Genomic DNA, 21,609 nt, shown 5'->3' with positions numbered 1-21,609 from the left:
ACACTTAAACACAAAAAAATAGACATTTGACTACATACAGATGAACGTCTACATGTTCTTTTAATTCAACATATTAAGAATACATAACTGTGTCCATGAATGCAGCTCAGCTACAGAATACCACACACCTTGAACCTATCATTGTCTACACATGACCTCCGGGTTACAACAGACAACTTCCTTTAAGCCTAGTTAGGCAGTATTACTCCTATGTATACATGTATGAACTGGGTTTTGGTAGGTCTTGACAATTATCAAACAAGGTATACATGTGGAGAAGAGTGATAAGTTCTATAGCCAAAACTGCTTTGTGTCCCCACAGCTTACAGTGGTATTACATTGTGGATCAACAAAGTGCACACACTCTCACTGATAATGTATACATCCAAATGTCCAAAAAAAACTGCATACATTGGTTTTTAACCCGAAACTCTTCACAGAGCATTCTCGTGGATTTTCAGCACACTCACTTGCTTCTAATTCGGCTAAGTTGTCTGTAAACAGTCCATTAAAACCGGACGTCCACCAGCAGTCTTCTCGATGCCGGTGGGAGACAGGTGAGGTTTGTACAAGGTTCAGACTGACCAATCACTGCCCTTAATGTTCCAGCGCATTGATCAAATACACCAGACATCACACCGTTTCTATAATTTGGTGCAGTCATCCACAAGGTTAACTGATTTCTTATTCAAAGTGCTGCATCTATCAAAATTAAACCTCATGAGGAATGGTTTTTGCACTTCTTAGAAGTGACCAACTCAATAATTCAGTAACACTATTTCTTTAACCTAAATCTTTTTATATATGTACACAAGTACACGTTTTCTATTCATGCGACCATGTTGGAGCAACACAGTGAGTCTGATTGGCATAGATCAAGATAATTCACACCTCCTAAAGATGCTCATAATTCATTATATAATCAAAATTTCAAGTGTTTGCCAGAATATTAAGCCCAATGTCTTAGAAACAAAATCGTGTATATAATGCACTTGAGGAAGGCGGGTGTTTTTACTCACAATCCTTAATAACAGCACAGTCTGGTTGAAGAATGTAGCTGAGCTTAAGTCAAACTTGAGACCCTGATTGAAAAGATTGTGGGACAGTGAGACACAAAGGGAAACTGATCACATCAGACCTTAATGGCCACATTTTGAATTACAATTTTGTTTTACAATACAGATGAAGAAAAAAGATGAATGATAAATGCTTAGCAGTGGCGCCAAGCCTGTCCCGATAACAGCCGCAATCGGTTTTAAAATGATATAAATGACATGCATGGGAGATGTATGGTTGGCTGATGATTGATTACTGGCTAAACAGAAATATCTAAATGTCCACGACTTTGAGTTAGTAGTGTATCATCACTCTAGGCAGCCTGTTGTGGCATTTGACTACACACCCTGATGCTAAATCTGAGGTTAATTTCTGTCACGTGAATACAGGTTGATAGTATTTGAGAATAGCTATCACAGGTTGATAAGTTTGCATAGACCCTTGAAACCCAACCATCACCATCTCAATAACAATCTATGATTAAACTACTGCTTGGAGCAGCATACCCAACTTCACCCTTTGTACTGAGGTTTTGTAGTCAATAAAGAGCACAATAAATGCTGTAATAGTCTACATGATAGTTACATTCAATTATACTCCGTTAAAAAGTTTGTAGAACATAAAATTGTTATTTTTCCATTAGGGTTTTTAGTGAATCTTACACAATGGCTTGTATAATGCCAACTCTACAGCCAACACCAAAACATGTTTTTTAACGCCATGTGTGTTCAGTAAAACAGTCGCTTTTGCAGCACCACGATACACAGCAATAAACTTATAGACTTTATTCAAAGAAGTACAAAGAGTGAAATGGGGTATGCTCCAGAGACTTACAAAACACTCTGAGAGGAGACATATCCACATGTAAACATATGCTGTGTTTGTGGGATTGCTCTTTTCTCCGACTGCTAAAAAAATAAAAGCATAAAACACTGTAGGAGCGTACAGTTCTTGGAGAGCCAAGAGGGGAAGGGAAGTCCGGTCAGCGTCCTTCATGCGATAAACGCCATCCTCTTTAGCTGGCGATTTTCTCAATTTCATCCAGATCATCTGTGTCTAGTTTTTCAATTTTCTTACCTGCAGAGAGAGAAACCATTTTTTTTTTTTTTTTGTTTTTTTTAAAAACAACTGTTAAACATATTCACACTCCACCACAAATAGACATCAACTTGATCCTAAGAATGGGCCGGTATGAGATTCTGACGGTATGACAACCTTCAGCGAAAATATCACAGTTTCACAATGACAGCTATAAATGTATTATTTTTTTAAATGTCTGGGTAAAAAAAACCCAACTTTTTTTCCCATTGAACACAAAGTATTTTATTTTTAAACAGGCTGCACACTGGCAGGGAGAGGGATTTCTAAACTGCACTTCCTGTCCTTGAAGACTTTTTTTTAGTGGTTTTGAAACCGTGACTTTTTCAAACCTTGGTATACCTTGATCCAACGTTTGAGCGTATAAGAAAAGTGTGTGTGGCAGCTGCCGACTTACTGAAATGCTCCTGGATCCTGTTGAGGATGTTCATGCTCATCTTGCTGTCCACCATGTTGATGGCCAGTCCCCTTTTGCCAAATCGACCTGTGCGGCCAATCCTGTGCAGGTATGTCTCGTTGTCTGGGTTACCATCCTTGTCTACTGGCAAGTCAAAGTTGATCACCACAGAAACCTGCTCGACATCGATACCTAAATGTAAGAAAAGTGGAGAGAAATATAAAGTATTACAATTAAAGCAATGTCCCTGGGTAGTACTGTAATATTTCTATTTTATTATTATCATACGATAAAAGTTTTACACTTTTGGCCAAAGTGACATGCAGCCATTTGTTATGGACTGTTGTTTTTAACCATACAAGCAGTCCCAACCACCATCCCCCTAGTCACTGGCACAGAGTCATGAATGTTTATACCAGGTAGCACGAAGCTGTTTTTCAAAGTTGGATATAAAAATCAACACCTTACACCCACGTTTGTCACAACTTCTAAATCCAAACATTCACTGTGCTACACATCCTACCTAAGAGATCTGAGTCAAGTGCAAATCCGGGATACATGGCCTTTTCAATGCATGCAACAGCTTAATAGAAAGTCATATGACGAGATGATGTTGACTCTGCCTATTACCTCGAGCGCAAACGTTTGTTGTGACCAGAACCTTCTCCTTGCCATCTCTGAAGCGGTCGATGACAGCAGCCCTCTGCTCCACCTGCATCTCTCCACTAAGCAGCGCCACCTGGTGGCCCTCTCTGGACAGCTCCCCAGCCAGCCAGCCTGCAGTTTTCCTTGTCTGGATTACACAGTGGAGAGTGCTCTCACTACTTCACCAGCAAACTAGGTGCTCAAGTAACAAAGGACCAAATGTGAAAACACAACTTGGCAACACTAGCTGATTTACAGGAAGAGTTTGGGTGTGAGTTAGGTCCTGTTCTAAAAGTGTTGATAAAATAATCAGTAAGAAAAAACAGTAAGCCAGATAGTGTTGCCAAGTTATTTTCTCACATGAGCGTTGGTAAAAGTTGGAGTACAACAGGTTTGCTGGACATTCTGATGTCCCTTCTCAGAGAAACTTAAATGGGATACTTTTGTTAAGATGAACAGTCTTCCATGACACAAAGCTGGTTTAAAATCAGCAATATTTGTATGTCTTTATTTCTATAAAAAAATTGGAGGTCCAAGTTGAGAATCATTGAGTACGTTTACATGCACACCAATATTCCACTATTATTCCGAATATGCTAATATTCCCAATTTGATACAGGTAACGTAAACAGCATATTCCGTTTGGATATTCCGGATAAGGCCTTTTTCTGAATATAGCATTTTCCGATTAAGAGATGTGGGATATTCTGGTATTATTTGGGTTTTAAAGGCATTCTTTGTACATGTATACAGCGCATTCGGAATGTGTGTCTCAATCTGGGTTTTTACCGCAGGCTTACGGTCAGCTCTGTGCGTTGCTATGGTTGTTGCACACAAACCAACCAGCCAACAGTATGCAAGGCTGCAGACCCGATAAGAAAGAGAAGCACAGCTACTTTAAAACATTATCAAAGACCTTGATATCAACAGGTTTTTGGATATGCACACACATCGTTACGCCGACCTTTTCAAGAAGCTGGTTGAAGGAATGAAAGAGCGACGCTGTGTTCGCACGGTCCAACAAGTCCGCCGCCGTTGTTAAACTTTGAAAAAGTCATATTTTGCACGGCTACACGTAAACGGGAATATTAGTGGAATATTCACTTTCATTAGTATATAAACAGCTTAGTCGGAATATCGTCTTTTTCAGAAAAAGGGCAAAAACCAGAATATTATGTGCATGTAAATGTAGTCAGTGTTTTAATACAGACCATGTAGGCCTGTGCAAATTATGAATTGAATGAACTCACATGGCAGAAGATCATGGCCTGGGCGATGGTGATGGCTCCGTAGATGTTACAGAGGGCGTGGAACTTCTCCTCCCTGCTGTTGCACAACACATAGTACTGTTTGATGGTATCCAGCGTCTCCTCCTCTCTCTTCAACTTTATGATGTTGGGGTCAGGCACAATACGCTGGGCAAAGTTCCACACTGTCTCTTCAAACGTGGCTGAGAACAGCAACATCTGGCAGTTTTTAGGCAGCATCCTGTGTGTCGGAGAAGAGAGGAGTGAAGGGTCGGTAGTTGTGGATTAAAAAAAAAGGTCAAAGTGGTCAAAATGTGGAGATGTACGTTTCAGAAACTCCAGCTTATGTGTGACAGTGCATGATCTCATTATTAAGATTTTTCTCACACAAGTACTTTTCATTTAGTGTGTGCTACGAATGTTTTTTCTCAATGTCTGTTTATTCTGACCTCTGGATGCGGATGCTCTGGTCCTGGTGACCCTGTGTGGCAATCATGACGTCAGCCTCGTCGAGCACAAACACCTTGATCTTCTTGGGGTCTATGAACTTGAATTTTCCACACCAGTCCAGCATGGTACCAGGTGTGCCAATAACTATCTGTTCCTGCAGCTTCATGCCCCGCTGCACTGGAACATTCACAAGAAACAAGCACTCATCAACACACAGAGCCATCTGTCAGTCGCATTTAGGTTTTCATCATTAGGAACAATTCAAATACTAGACACATTTTTGAATTTGAAAATATTGATATGATCTATTATAGTGTAGATGTAGCACTGTAGAGAGCAGAGACGCCTTACATTTGTTTCCTCTGATGGCGTAGACTAGTTTGACCTCAGGATAGTGTTTGCCCATCTGCTCGATTACCTTGCCAGTCTGAAGTGCCAGTTCGTAGGTGGGTGACACACACAGGCACTGATGGAGAGAAATTAAATGGGTGAAAAAAGGATTTAGGAAGCGGAAAATGATCTCATCATTTAGTTCAAGTTATCAAGGACAATAATTATTGAGAGACAGGTAGGATGAGGCCCTCAGATACTCCTAACAGCTTGTAACACATACCAATTTTGAAACTCAAAGATTTTAATTACAGATCTTCTGCAACAGGGAGGGAGGTGAAAACCAACCTGGGGAAATCTGTTGTTGGGATCTACATGACTGAGCATGGCCAGGACAAAGGCAGCTGTTTTCCCTGTTCCCGACTGCGACTGGGCAATCAGATTCTGTGGACTGGAAGAAACAAAGAATTAGATAACAGGCAAAGGCAGCAAATAGTTATTGGTTCTACTTATTAGTAGTGATGGCGAACTGAAGCTTTCTGAACCAGTGAAGCTTTCAATCCAATTGTATCGAAAAAAGGTTCAATACTCGAAGCTTCAGAACTCTATGAGGACATCTAGTGGTGGAAGTTAAGGATAGCAATGTGTCACAAACTTTCACAGATATTATCCATGAATGTCTTTGAGTCGAAGATGAATACATTTTTAGTATGAATTCATGGATAAATAAATAATGCCATAAATAACTAAGCCTATTTGGGACTTTGCATAAGTAAAAATGTAATTGTCTTCTCCACAAAAAAAAAACAAAAAAACCCATAAAGTTAGGATTTTGGTTGTGTTTGTAAACAAATACATCAATTTGGGAGGGAAATGAATGAAGAACACATTGCACACACATTTCTGTGATTATATTGAGTACGTAGCCTAGACTAGAGCAACTTTCTACTCGCTATAAACTCTCTTTTATAAACTTTCTACTCGCTATAAACTTACTTACAATAAACTCTCTACTATAAACTCTCTACTGGCTATAATAATCGCTATAATAATCTCTCTATTAACTAACTTTCCTGACTGTTGACTCTTCTACTGCAACAACCCACAAAGACGCACCCAGTGAACCGCTTTGAATTCAACTTCGAAGCAGTCCCGTGGGGGGGTGTGAAACGAAGCTTCGGACGTCACTGGTCACGTGATTATCACAAAACGAATCAAGCTCCGATACAAAGCTTCATTCCAAATTGGTTCATTTCTTCGATACATGCCTCGAAGCAGGAGGTTCACGGGTAACATCACTACTTATTAGTACCTGGTGCAAGGGGCTATTCATTTAACTGTAAATGTTAAAGTTAATTAAAAGAGAGGTTTGATTGAATTAATTTCAAAGTTATATCATAGGGTGAGAGATTTCAGTAAGCCCTAAGAGACATATATCGTAATATCGTGATATGACATAAGTGTTGTCTTTTCCTGGTTTTAAAGGCTGCATTACAGTAAAGTGATGTACTTCTCTGAACTTACCAGACTGTTCTAGCTGTTCTATTATTTGCCTTTTCCCCGCTTAGACATTATGTCCACATTACTGATGATTATTTATCTAAAATCTAAGAGTGAAGATATTTTGTTAGAGCACCAATTGTCAACCCTAGAATATCGCCGCAATATTGATATTGAGATATTTGGTCAAGAATATTGTGATATCTGATTTTCTCCCTATCGCCCAGCCCTAGTACAAAGTATACTCACGGTTCGGCCAGCATCATAGGTAAGGCAGTCTCCTGGATTTTGGATGGTCGGTTGAAACCCATGCCGTAGACGCCCTGAAGCAGCTGTGGTTTGCTGCACACGGAAGAGAATAGTCAAATGTCACATCTTTAGCAAAGTCTGAAGACAAAACAGATCTTTTTGAAAACATCGCTTTGATATACTTCAGTGTGGATGCGCACAAGACTTAAAAGATCTACCCATAAAAGGGCAACAGAAGGAACCCTCCTGGAGCAGGTATGGTTTATATCTGGGTTTTGGTGGGAACATTTTGGCTCAAAAACATCCTTTCTGACTACATGCATGTGTCATTAACACTAGGCATGATAACTGATTAACTGATATCTGGTGGTGCTCTAAAATATTGTAGGGCAAAGAGAAAGAAGAATGGACGAATAGAAGATTCACTTACAGTCGCAACTCCTCAAAAGACTTGACAGAGTAGAGCGGAGAGTTGGGGTCCTTCTGAAGAACTTCCACTTGATTCGTGTTATTGACAAGATTATTCCGTATCAGCTTGTTCAATAACGACTGCGCCGCTTTGTCCTCTGGAAAATCAAGTTATGTTGCAATGACTGTTACTACAACTCAAGAGACAACCAAGCATCTCAATCAAAGACAATCAAGAATGTCAGACAGCGATAACAGAAGATTAATATTTCGGGGCATGTAAATAATTAAACGTCCCACCGTTGTCATCCTCTTCTGTACCCTTGTTTTCTCCCTCAACTTCTGACTTTGACGCTGCACTGCTGGAGTCTGTTGCATTTGCAGCCGTGCCTACAATAGTAAAAATGATACTCACATATACATCCAAAACATTTAGGAGATTACTGGTTTTCTTACGCTTAATGTTGCACACACGCACTTACCATTTTCCTCCGGTTTGTCTTTTATTTGGAGGCTACCGATCTGTAAGGAGAAAACATAAGGAAGTTTACAGAGTTGTTTAAAAGAAGAATGCTTGCTGTGATATAAGCAAGGACAGGCTAATACACGGTAGGGCACAAACTGGGGCAAAGTCATGGCTACTTCTTCATTGGTATAGCTATTTTAAAGCCTCTTGCAGCATTTGCTTGCTAGCCAGCTAACCGCTAAAGCTAGTAACTCATTGAGCACGCAGCATCTCAGTTCGAGCTAACGTTAGTTAACTTAGCTTTCACGACAAGCCGAAGCCACCCGGTAGCTTCGTTTTTAAGTTGATGTGAACGTTACTGAGACAAACTGTCACAGGAGTAAATTTATTCACGTGCAGCGCAGTCGTTGGACAGTTTCTGTAAGAAATGAGGCTGATTAGCTAAGTTTCGTTTATCCGAAAAGGCCAAAGCTTTCTCTAAACATGCTAACAACACCTTAGCTCATGTTGCGTAACGTTAAATTAAGGTTTAACGTTACCGATTCCGCCGCGGCTTCTTGCTCGTCCACTGCCTGTGCCCAGGAGTCCGTAGCCATTGTGGAACAGTTTCTTATTTAGTTATTATGCTCGGGATAACTCAACTAGATAAGCAAGCTCACAATGAGGAGTCAGTAATGTGAAAGTAACTATTTTCCACAATGGCGTGCCGAAACTGATTCTGGGCACCTGTGCAACCGCTTACATGTCCGGGTAAAATGCAAGAGTCCCCTGATAAAAGTTCCCATCCGATTTACAAAAAGCAGCAGGTATGACTGACTCTTTATTTCTACATTTCCACATTCAAACAGATAACTTAAATTATTTAAAAAACTTAATTTGAATTTTTTTGTTACGATTTGCGAGATTAAAGCATAATCTCAAGAAACACTTATCTACCGAGGGGTTAGGGTTAGGGTTGGGTTAGCCAGACGCCAAAACGTTCTGTACCCTCCCAACGCACGCAATCACACACACACACACACACACACACACACACACACACACACACACACACACACACACACACACACACACACACACACACACACACAAAGTATTGACAACAAAGATGATGCAGGTCTTTTTATGTATGTATTTTACAAAATGTAGTTATCATGCTTTACAGCATGCATTTTCCTAAATAAAGTTGAATGTAATCAAATTATCGCAATCTAATTTGGAGCTTTGGTGTGGGGGGATTTGAATATGAGCACTACACATGGATGGCCTCACAGCTCATGTTTGCACCAGGGCCCCCTAGTGGTTAATACAAGCCTGAAGACAGGACATAGTCATACAAACATTGAAGCACTGGGGGACTGCCTCAGCAGTCAGATGTACTAAAATTAATTGAGTGGAGCCCTATGGATTCATGTTGGATTTAAACATGTTTTCAGTGTGTCACTATTTACAGTATTGTGCTGTTTAAAGGCAAACGTGAATGTCTGTTGTATTGCTGTTTTTATTATTCCTCTATTTTTCGGAGAGACACATTGGAGGAATGAGGATCTCTCTTTTGGCATTGATACATTCTTCTCTTATAATCCTAGCATGGTTTCATCATCTCCCCCTTATTGAGATCACCATGCATTAAGAGGAAACCTCTAAGCGTTCACTGAGATCACTACAAACATTTTGGGGTCAAATGATTTTGTCATGTTTTCATAAAATAATTGTTGTTGTAAAGGCTTATTTAGAAGGACAATATCATCAACAGCCTTATTTTAATAATGATGAGGAAAACCCCAAACATCAAGACCAAAATTAAGAAACTCAGACAGACGATTGAACTTCTGTGATGCAATCCGTGTATCATCATCATTAAACAGTAACAGCCAGTACAGATTGAGAGACGCTGGATCCCATGTGGAAAAACTCACGATGTTGAAAGTGTGCGGTTTTTGAACTGCATGTATATTTTTGACCAAAAAAATCAGCATATAATTATTAAACCAAGTGTACAAGTTTTATAGATACAAATCTCTAAACTAGGTTTCCAAAAAGTATATTGAAGCACAAATGAGCCACTTAATAAATGTAGGTGTTTTTTAAAAATGTTTTAGAGAACCCTGAGATATTTGTAAAGGATCTGACACTTTATGAGTGCCAGTGATGCCTTGATTCTCCATTAGCTACTTTTCTATAGAAGAGCCAAGTGGGACTAATCAGGACTTTAAGTGTGTATTTGTGTGTGTGAGAGAGTATGTATTACGTTGTGGGGACATAGATCTGTTTACAAACAGTGTGTCTTTTAGGGACAAAATACAAGTCCCTATAATGTTAGGACTTGGTTTAAGGATAAGGTTAGGGTTAATGATAGGATGATAGAGTGGTATCGATCATCTCATTTAACTATGGGCAAGGAAGGAAATTAGCGTATTCCGCAAAATGTCAAACTATTTCTTGAAGTGTGCAGTACAGAACTGAGAGTTCTACTCTTGCTCTTTACCAAGGTATTGTGCTGCAGCATAGTTATCCCTGTTTGACGTTTTAGTGGATACCAGGCATTTTTTTTTATTATTATTATTTTTTGGGCTTTTCCGCCTTCTAAGTGAGAAAGGGGAGAGATAGGAGGAAGACATGCAGGAAATTGTCACAGGTTGATTCGAACCCTGGACCTCTGCGTCGAGGCATAAACCTGTCAGTATACATATATGTGCGCCTGCTCTACCCACTGACCCGGCCACACTGGCTACCAGGCTTTTAACCAGAGCTGGCCTCCACTCCATGGGACCATGCAGGAGCACAGGGGGTCACCTCTGGAGCCAGACGGCTGTGGCTGACAACTCCTTAAATGAATGCAGAATTGATATCACACATTTCCCCTGTTCCACTGGGATAGATAGATAGATAGATAGATAGATAGATAGATAGATAGATAGATAGATAGATTATGGCAGTGGCATTGGACTGTGTTGAAGGAGATTACATTGATCGCTGTCATCCAACGGTCAACGCCGCTCTGCGTGTGCATTACTCTAAGTTTATCTACATGTATGTGTGTGCATACATTAGTTAGTGTGTGTCAGCACGTGAGAGAGGATATAGGGAGTCTCTTAGATTATCAGTTTGGAGACAAATTTGTCAAAGGCTTGAAAGAGCGGCGTTTATTGTTGCCTCCAATCAGCTGCCTTGCCGGAGGTATCCATGGCAACTGAAAGAGTAAAAGTAAGGCTTGAGGTCTCCAGAGAATTGGAAGAGACAGAGAGAAGGACTTTGTATTTCCACATAAGGACTCATTTCAAGCGCTGAATATGGCATAAAAGATTTTAGAGTGGTCGCAGTAGAAATCGGTTTTCTATGTGAACAATCTGAAGAAAGGTAAACACTGAGCCCACAAATACATGATGTAAGATCGTTCAAACACTACTCCATGCTCATGAGTATACAGTATGTCACAGTTCATGTAGACAGTATTTACTCTTTTGCGCTCCATAAATGTATACACGAACACTTCAGCAGGGCTTTACAACAAGAGCTCATACTTGAAGATCTGCCTCCAGTTAAAAATAAAATATTATGCAATAAAAAAATAAAAACATTGCTAGATGAGAATGTAGACAGAATAAGAGGTAGAAGAGGCAAATATTTTTACTATTTTTTTCTTAGCATCTACTGTTGTTCATTAGTACAATTTAAACCTTTGAGTCTCTTTTTGTCAATTTATTTTCCAAAATTGTAAGTTATTTGTTCCCAACTGAGGTGTGTATTATTCCCCTTTCTCCTGGAAACTGGACATTTGTTGGTGTTGATGATTACTCCACTGTTTTTTTGGGAGACTTTTAATTAATTAAAAGACACTCACATTTGCAGATTAACTGCGAAAGGGTGAATGAGCAGGTGTGCCTTTAGTTAGGAGCCAAATGTAAAACATGGTGTTGTGTTGTGATTTTATTCTGAAAGCCCATCATTAGAGAATAAATGAAACATAATTGTGGACCATTCTTACACTATGTGATGGCCAACCACAGATGGTTTCGATTAGATACTGTATAAGGTTAGATGTAACATGAACCTAAATGCAGAATGAAAAGGCAGGAAATTAACAGTTTTTCTTGGTCACAATAAGGGTTACAAGGCAGACAGACATTAAACAACAGGCTGGCATGAGGGTATAACAAGTACAGACAAGCAGAACTAAACAAAAGGTAGCAGGCATAGACATCTCAGCAACAGACGATCTGGGAGAAAGTGAGTGCTATTAGCTGTCCTCAACGCATACTGGGGCTGAGGAGCAGCTGTGCAGACAGATGACCGAGACAGGTGAGGTGGGGACTCTGTGGTGACAACTGGTGGGCAGGTACAGAATGACAAGTCTGCTGTGGCTGGAAACAAGGTCCATGAGAGCAGTGAAAGTGAACCAAACTGTAAAGTTTTGGGCTATAAAACCAAAACAATGAGCTGAAAGACACTGAAACACTCTACAGAGCTGAGGGAAACTGCAGTGTTGGGTGATTATTCTGTGGGTGTGTTGCTATAAGTGACACCTCTACATTTCACATAGACATTCAACCCATTGTTAATATAGACATGTGACGAGTGCAGCTTTAACATACATGTATAATGAGATTAACTATAGCTGAGGGAGGACATGATGATGAGGATGATGGAGTACATGTCCACACACCTGTCAAAGCACTGAGGTCATCCAATCAGATGCTCCTCGATGTGCCCAGATCAAGGTTAAAAAATAAAGGTGAGCCTTTTCAGTGGCTGCTCCAAACCTCTGGAATAGTTTACCTATTCATATAAGAACAGCTCGGACCGCTGAAACATTCAAGTCCTTGCTTAAGACCCACTACTATTTGTTGGCTTTCATTTCAAGTTGAGCTTTGACACCTTGTCCTTTTTTCTGCTGTTGGTTTGGTATTGTGTATTGTGTATTGTTTGTGTATATTATCAATTCGGGTTTTTTGAGCTTGTTAAACTTGCTATATAAATACAATTGAACTGAACTGAACTGAAGTAGTTGTCATGACATTAGAAATATGTTGCTTTAAATATGGTGTGATGCATAACTTATGGCATTGATATATTATAGTCATAATTAAGGTTAATGTCTCTTTACAAATACTGTGGTGGGATCAATACTACATGTTCACTGTGAATGGACACCCAAACAAAACACACATATCAAACAACACAAAATTAAACTATTTTGATATTTGATTAATCCTTTTAGTCATTTTATAAAGCTAGAATGCCAAATATTTCTTGGTTCCAGCTTCTCAAATTGAGGAGTTTCATGTTTTTCTTTGTCATACGTGATAATAAACTGAATATCGTTGGGTTTTGGGCTGTTGGTTGGACAAAACAAGACATCAAGATGTAAGATTCACATTAATTGGAAGTAAGGGGCCTAGCCTAAACCATGAAAAAATAGCCCCAAACATGGCCATTTAGTGTGAATGAATTTTAACTAGGGTGGGGCCCCCTACTTGTCATAGGTCTTTTATTTGTAGCACTTGACAGTCTGAATAAGAAAGGTCTAATAGTCACACAAACATTGCTACCTCTAATTAATGCATGCATTTTACTCAATATGGCTACCAACATTGTTCCATTATAAGTGCTGGCTGTGATGCTACTGTGCAGTGATGGTAACACTGCGTGTAAAACTATACGGCAATAGGAGTCTCCTCTGTCTTGTTCAGTCTGTCTTTAACACGGCAGCATTTAGGTCCTCAGTTGTCCATCGTCAGCTAATTAATCAGAATCAAAGGCAGACAAATCCTGTAAACACAAACGAGCTGCATTCACAGGTCCATAGGTGAGAGAGAGAGAGACAAGCAGAGTGGGAGAGATAGCGATAAAGGGCGGATTCTCCCCAGACCTCTTCTCCCCACTTTCTTCTGGTAGAAGTCATTAAGATTCATGCCCCTGATCCTTCACTCTGTGCCGGCTCCTCACTGTTTACTCCGTGCATCTCTAGCAAGAAAAAAGAAACGGAACCTGCATGCCCACGCCAGAATTAAAATGGTGATGCAGCACTTGTTTTCTGTCAACAAGAGAGAGCATACAGAGGAAGAGAGAGAAAGTGAGATAGCATGAGAGATGGTAAGAGAGAGAGAGAGAGAGAGAGAGAGAGAGAGAGAGAGAGTAAGGGGTTGACAGCTGGTTGGTATTCCTGAGGCTTAGCTAAAGAGGCTGATGGTGCAGAGTGGACATCACCAAGGAATTTCAATGTAGGAGGAACGGCTTGCTGTTGTCAGAGTCAGAGCTCCAGCCTTCATATTACAGACCTGACTGTAATAACGACCATCTGTTTAGCAAAGTAAAGCTGCTAAAATGTTGTTCCTAATGCCTCTTTTTGAGGATCACCAACATTTCTTTTATTTTCTATGACACATTCATTAAATTGTATATGTATTTAATTATGCTCTTCATAAACTGTATTTTTATAAGAAAAGTGGACACGGTTTAAGACTTTATCGTGGGCTAAAATTACTTCTTTATGGGTAATTCCTATTCAGAACTTAGTTTTAACCCTTTAACAAGCATTGGTCTTATTTTAAATTATATTCAAATGTCTTACTTTTTAAAATTCAAAATCCAAAAATTCCAAAGATAAAGAATGTCAGGCAAAATTTGGGGAGAAATGATACACAAAAAAAACAAACAAATGCACAAATATTTCCATTTGAAGGGAGTGCTGTTGCAGCCATAAAATAGTCTTGGATTTGAATATAATATAGCTTCAATAATAAATGTTCAAAAACATGATGCACACTACATGATACATGAATATCATTTACCAACCTTAAAGCTACTTAAGAGGAAATAAAATGGGTGAAACTGGATGTTAAAGAGATAGTTCAAATATTTTGAAGTGGGGTTATATGATATGAAAACTACTTCATGCATCCCCACTTCAAAATATCAGAACTATCCCTTTAAGGGATTAATGGGAGACTAAACTTCTATATTATGGAAATCCGTCCAGTATCTTAAAAATACAAAAATGTTCAAAGTAAGACATTTTGGTCAATACTTGGACAGACTGCTTAGCCTTCAAAAGCAGTAACTGATGAGACCAACATCTGCCTGTAAGTCCTGTTTACAAATTTGTACCTTCACAATGTTCTGCTAAAGGGCAACAATAATTAAGTTCAACTATTGAGTAGTTTATTTTGCTACAATTATTAGCAGAGTATTGTTATACATATTGATCTCTTTTTGAGGGTTTATAACTGCTCTGCAGGTTTGGGCACACCTGTTGGTCTTTGAGTGACTGTCAAACGTAAGGGTTAGGTATTGCGTCATCTTAGCTCATTGAAGTAAATGTTTACACAAATGAAATTTGTCAGTGGTCCATTTGAATAATTCCCTAGTGAGTTCCTCTAAACATTTCTAGTGAATGATCAGTTTATATGGTTATATTAAGGTTCAAGATGTAAGAATTAGTGTTGGGACTCACACAGGCTGAGCCTCCAGGACAGTTTCAGTCCCAAGGTCGGCCAGGCAACCACGAGCATCTGGAACCAGCCTCCCTCCTTTCTCTGGGGGAGACCCAGCTCTTACTAAACCCAACCAATTCCTCCAGTAAACAGCTGTATTATTACATAACACAAGGTGGGGGCTAAATAGCCCTGAGTCCTTTGAACAATCTGGAAAAAAAAGATTAAGCAGGCCTTTTCTCATGCAGTTTGGAGTTCAACAGTCATTGACGATCACAAGGACGTGTTCATTCATCTACCAGGCCGGGGCCAAAGAGCTTCAAGGCTGTCAAGCCCCAGCTCAACAATTTTCAATTCCTTAATAATTTATTAATGGCGGGCAGTCAAATTGCATATCAATAATGTAGAAGGACTCAGTACAATGTTGATACAAAACACCCTTTCAGTCGGGCTCATTCATGCTCACAGACCTGCAGACATATGTACTTAGTCCCATGTGGTCCGGCACTGGCACATTGCATGAATCCAATCTGCATCAGTGAGCTGTGTATGTTAGTTGATGATGGAGCAACTATAAATGCTTATCATGCTTCAGCTTGTGATTCTGTCTTTGGAAAATGTGTGCAGGGTAAAGCCCCCAGATGTGAAATATTAAGCTTTTAATAGGTTGGGCTGGGAGAGAACAACATATAGCCTACACTACAAAGACACTGATATGAAGAGCAAGGACAAATAGCTAGTAAATTAATACAAGTGTGATACATTAACAATATATATGAAACATTCTTAAATCTATCTCCCACATTATTACATTTTTAATTTTGTATCTTAAAGACAGTATTTCTGTGCAAACCTGTAAAGAGAAGTTTGCGACATTTTTACGACACGTACATGACCTCCGCTCTCGGCCGATTGGGCAGCTATAGTGTGTGTATGAGCACGAGCCAATCACGCATGTAGGACAAATTAAGTGACCAATGGCGGATTTCCATCTAGGTCAGCATCTTTTATTCAGAAGGCACGCGTACACAGTTACATGCTATCCCGCCCCGGGGGCCCTGCGGAGACCCACTCTGCCACCGAGAGATGGCTCACCATTTTGTTCTGTTTTGAAAATGATCTCCATGCATGAGATTAGCTGGGGGGCCCACAAACTCTTCCCTTTGTTGTGTATCCCAGTTTGGATATTTCCCAGCTGGTGTCTGTGAATGTGTGTGTGTGTGTGTGCAGTGTGTGCATGTGCGGTGCCAGGCTTGCATTTGTAAACGTGCATATGCCTGAGTGTGTTTAATTGGGTTTTTTGCTCGTTGCAGGGGCGAATACAATCTTAATGGAGACATCCGATGCCCATTCTGTGTATGAAACTGTAGTGCACTGCTGCTGAGCTTGAGGAGAACGCTTATAGCATCTCAATCTGTCTGCTGTGGTTACAGCAATCCACACGCAATACAACCCCTACACATTTGTTCATACAGTAGATGTCTGTCTGTGTGTGTGTGTCTGTGAGTAAGGCAGGGTCATATAGGTAAAACATGGCATTGGTCACATGAGACTCCTGCTGCATGGTGCCTTTTCCTTGAACTGTTTACGAGTATGCACTGCTGCAATACACTGCAATGCATGGATAATCCTTCCTAACACTTCAAAATATATTTTAAAGAATTTTGGGGAGCATCTTTCATTTTGTTAGATAGTGCAGATGGAGAGCAAAATAGGAAGAGAGAGAGAGAGAGAGGATAACACGCAGCAAAGGGCCACTGGTCGGATTCGAACCCGGGCCGCTGCAAAGGACTCTACATGGGGTGCTCTGCCGGGTGAGCTAGAGGTCGCCCCGACATACATAAGCGTTTGCAGGGAATTATTCCATGGGAGGAAACCACTGCATCAGTTGGTATTTGTGACAGAAATCGACAACCAGGGGGCAATAAATAACACCATACTGAATATACACAAGTGGGCACACAAGTATGTAAAGTTGGTTATCAGGCTTTACAATGCCACTGCACCAAAATGTAAAAGGCTGTCTTTCTCAGCCGTTGGTTTCCCTCCACATACTTAAAGCAGCACCAAAGCAACTAGGCAGAGAGAGAGAGAGAGAGAGAGAGAGAGAGAGAGAAGAGACTGGGGATGTGGTTGCTATAGTAACAATCAGGTGGGTCTGAACTGTTTCTCCCTGGCATTCATTTCATCACATTGAGCCTCTGTCTCTCTTCCTCTCTCTTTCTCTACTCTCACTTTTGTTTATCCCTCTGTTTTCCTCCTTCTCTCCTGGCTCTGCATCTCTCTTATCTCCTCATCTCCCACTCGTGCCACTCTCGCACTCTCTTCCGATCTGCCTGCCTGCCGCCCTTCCTCCTCCATCCTTCAGCTCTCTTCACTTTCCTTGGAAAACAGTGAGGAAGAGAGAGAGAGAGAGAGAGTCTGTTTGTCCGTTTTCATAATTCTGTCCTGAGAGTCCCATCTGTTAAACCTGGACTCTTAACCTTTTTCAGACAGGAACAATGAGGACAGTGCCAAAATGTGGGTGGCGTTCGAGGTCTTTGGAGATAAGTAAAAGCTGGACTGATATCTGAGAGGGAACTTGCTTGAAAGATTGACGTCATCTGCAATCACGATTTAGCTGCAACAAAAGTGTGTTTTACCATCATATCATAGGCGGGTTGTTTTTTTGGTCAAACTCTTTGATTCAGCTCTGCCCGAACAAACTTGACGGGGGATAACCCCACATGGGAGCAGAGAGAATATTCTGGTGTGACGTCTAAAGGGATATTATTTTTCCAACCAGGACTGCATTTCCCTTTTCCCTCTTATCAGCTGTCGCCCTTGTGTATTCCCAGCAGAGGCTGAATCAGCAAGAGAATACCTGATCCCAATGCCAATTGAGTTTACACACACACACACACACACACACACACACACACACAAAATCTGAATAAATACAGCAACATCTTTACATGTACGCACACACACAAAATGCACATATGTAGTGGAATGAAATGCAAATGTTGCCTCACCATTTGCATGCTGTACACATACTATTACTGCATCATATAAAGCCCATTGATCCGAGCCAAGAAAGAGAGGAGGTGGTTTTCCCAGAGAGTGGTTCAGCATGTGAGGTCACTGCGGGTATTTCCCTGTGGCGACACAAAGGTCAGATTCAGGATTCTAAGAAGCGATAGCACTGGGTTTTCTCAATGACAACTAAGTGTGTGTACAGTCAGTGTCTTAGCTGTGTGTATGTGCAGCTAACAGGGACTAGTAGGGTGGGGTTTTCCCCCCTTGTGTCAGCGACCAATGAATGGTATCACTCCTCTATCTCCCTTGTCTCTTTCACTGCTTCATATTTCTCCTTTTCTTCCTTCCTCTTTCTTTATCTTCTTCTACACCTGTCAGAGCTTATGTAACCAACAGCTACCCAGATCTTGACTTCCATCTGCCCCCTTTCACAGCACCAGTAATTAGCCTCTCATCAGTCCTCACTACAAAACCCATTTGCTACACAATTATCCAAACAGTGACTGACCATGGTAATAGAGAGCTTCCCTTTACATAAATTACAATAATGGGGATCTCTTCACTTTTCAGTGTAATTTTGAGCCTCTTCTCACAGAGATGGGCACCCGGCCCAAGTCTGAGCTTGAATTTGAACTTATCGGTTTAGCCTGAGGTGAGCAACATCTGCTGCATCTCTGTGATAACAGCATTAGGACTCGAGTATGTACTGTAAGTGTGCAGCTACTGTCTGGAGGTTTGTGTGATAAACACATAACCTGCATTTGAGACGTCTGTATGTTTATCTATGAACATGTTGTGTATGTCAGCTGGATATGTGCTATATTATCTAAATGAACTGAGAAATATGTCTTCCTGGTTTATCACTGTGATAAAATGCATGAGGAGGCTGTCAACAGTGAGGGAGATGTGACAGCGAGGAGGTAGATCTTTGTGAAGTGGACTCAGCACTTTGACACTTACACCTGTTTATCAAAAATGTTTTAATGGATATCATAAAATAGATAGCAGATTGTGGCTCAGGCAGAAGTGAAGAGCTGCACTTATGGATACTTTGTGATTAACTTTAGTGTAGTAAGTAAGTAAATCAAGTTTATTTCTAGTGCGCATTTAAACACACAGGCTGACCAAAGTGCTGTGCAAAAGAGAGCACTAAGGTGCTGTAAAAAAATGTTTGAAATGTAAAAATAAAAAGTACAAAGAAAACACAAAAAAGAACATCCGTACGACAACAACAAGTAGCAATTTACAAATACAGAATTATAGACATGATAACAGAACAAGAGATGTGTTAAAAAGGCCAGTGAGTAAAAATGTGTCTTTAGCCTAGATTTAAAAACAGAAATGGAGGGAGCACATCTTATATCTAAAGACAGCTGGTTGCACAGTCATGGAGCAGCAGCTGCAAAGGCTCTGTCACCTTTTAGTTGGAGTCGAGATCGGGGGACGTACAGGAGAGATTTGTCTTCAGATCTAAGAGACCTCGGGGCTGAGTGCCTTTGAATAAGATCTGTGATATAAAGTGGTGCCTGACCATTAAGAGCCTTGAAAGCAATCAGCAGTCTTAAACTGGATTCTTAAGTTGACGGGGAGCCAATGAAGAGAGGCTAGCACAGGGGTGATGTGCTTACATTTTTTAGTATACCAGTCAACATCCTTGCAGCTGCATTTTGGACCATCTATAGGCAACCTAAGAAGACTGGGGAAGGCTGTGATAAAGGGAGTTGCAATAGTCCAGCCTGGATGTAATGAAGGCATGAACTACTTTTTCCTTATCATGAAAGGACAGAATTGGCTTGTAACAATTACGCAATGTAGAAAGGAGAAGAGTTTCAAAAATCTTGAGGACTTAACGACAAATGCCACAAAACTTAAACAAAGAACAGTGCACCTTTAAATTCATTGAAAGGCAAATCAATGTATATGTGCAGCACAGATTAGCATTTCAAGAAGATAATTCTGGTAGGACTAATACTGTAATGTGTTTTTGTGATTTTCTGCACTGTTACTGGTGAAGTTCTACAGGTTTGACTGTATGTGAATACTATCTGACCGTGAGACCCAAGACTGATCAGAGCCAAGCTCGGTCCGATCACATCACGCCTTCACTGCAACATTTTGGATGAAAGGATCCACCACACAGAGACCATATCACTCCATAAATGTAACATCCTCTCATTCTTCGTGAGGGACTGCAGTAGGCACCATCGTCGTGCTTGACTACTGTCTTGGAAGAAGGGACTATTTTGGCAGGATAATGCGGTCACGCCACTGAGTGAATAGGGGGTCTTGAGAGAAGAGGGCAGAGATAAGAGAAAGGAGAACATTCCATTAAAGATAGCGATGGTATCAAGCCGAGGCTCGGGGAAGACTATTCTGCACCGAAACCCACCGCAGCACCCATTGAGTGCAAGGTGCATCTGTTACCATGGTACCCAGCCCAGGCAGCCCCTTTCACGTCTGTCAAGACTGGGGAGGGAGAGAGACTAGCAATATGTTAGTCTCGCCTGCAGTTGGAGCTGAAACAGATGTGTGTGTGCCCCTGTGTGTGTGTGTGTGTGTGTGTGTGTGTGTGTGTGTGTGTGTGTGTGTGTGTGTGTTTGCAGCATGTATGTTCCCAGCACACATCCCGGCGGTCCAGGTTTAAGATGCCGTACACTGACAGAGGCTCGTCACACAACATGAATCATTTACTCACCACAGCAGAGTTGGAAATGTCACGTCTCATTAGTGTTCCGCACGCCTTGGTGCCCCTGCACCATTTGCATCTCTGGCAATGGAGTTAAACAGAGGACTTGATTAAAGAGAGGAGCTGAGATTTTAGGTGCAAACAGACATTTATTGCATTGGGAAGCAGTGTTGTACATCCCCCCCCCCCAGAATCATTTGCAATACTGTACTTTCTGAGATCGTAGTCTGTTGCGCAGTTGTCCAAGCTGAGTGTGTTAACTCTCCTTTAAACAAATCAGGAGTGTGAATTTCAAATTCTTGATGGAATTATTTGCTCATCTTTCTTCCCATTTTCTATCTCCTTCCATATGCGATATTTCCAAAGAATGGGATGCTACTTTCTCACAGTGGAAACTGCTGACTTGACCTTCCTTGGCAGCTAGATAACCAATCTAATAACAACAGAAGAAACTGTACAAAATACATATGCAAAGGTCAGCCAAGTTATTTGCTAGTGTATTCACCTTTCTGATACAAAACTATATTTTCGTGTTTTTGCTACAGTTTTTAAAACAGTTAAAAAAACAAAAAGCAACATCAAGTATATAATTCCTTAAACCATAATCAACACTAAACAGTAAA

At 40.6% G+C, this 21,609-nt stretch overlaps 1 protein-coding gene across 1 annotated transcript; it reads right to left on the bottom strand.

Annotated features, from left to right (window-relative positions):
- Positions 1-41: 41 nt before the first annotated feature.
- LOC116067439 (ATP-dependent RNA helicase DDX19A) lies at positions 42-8,618 on the bottom strand. Its single transcript, XM_031323878.2, has 12 exons — positions 8,386-8,618; positions 7,863-7,902; positions 7,681-7,770; positions 7,403-7,538; positions 6,973-7,065; positions 5,572-5,674; positions 5,245-5,359; positions 4,893-5,070; positions 4,447-4,684; positions 3,182-3,344; positions 2,552-2,743; positions 42-2,133 (listed from the first exon to the last, which is right to left on the bottom strand). Exons 1-12 carry the CDS (start codon positions 8,440-8,442, stop codon positions 2,072-2,074), a joined length of 1,467 nt encoding a protein of 488 aa, XP_031179738.1. The 5' UTR covers positions 8,443-8,618; the 3' UTR covers positions 42-2,071.
- Positions 8,619-21,609: the final 12,991 nt, after the last annotated feature.

The sequence above is a fragment of the Sander lucioperca genome, chromosome 6, assembly GCF_008315115.2.
Source record: "Sander lucioperca isolate FBNREF2018 chromosome 6, SLUC_FBN_1.2, whole genome shotgun sequence".
NCBI lineage: Eukaryota > Metazoa > Chordata > Actinopteri > Perciformes > Percidae > Sander > Sander lucioperca.
This window is presented reverse-complemented; position numbering and strand designations above follow the sequence as displayed.

What these genes read in the sequence shown, in the direction of transcription:
- LOC116067439 (XM_031323878.2), bottom strand. Translation starts at nt 8,442, where the DNA reads ATGGCTACGGACTCCTGGGCACAGGCAGTGGACGAGCAAGAAGCCGCG. An exon ending in AGACAAACCGGAGGAAAATG is followed by an intron (nt 7,771 to 7,862) that starts GTAAGTGCGTGT and finishes TTACTATTGTAG; the next exon opens with GCACGGCTGCAAATGCAACA. An exon ending in AACAAACGTTTGCGCTCGAG is followed by an intron (nt 2,744 to 3,181) that starts GTAATAGGCAGA and finishes TCTTACATTTAG; the next exon opens with GTATCGATGTCGAGCAGGTT.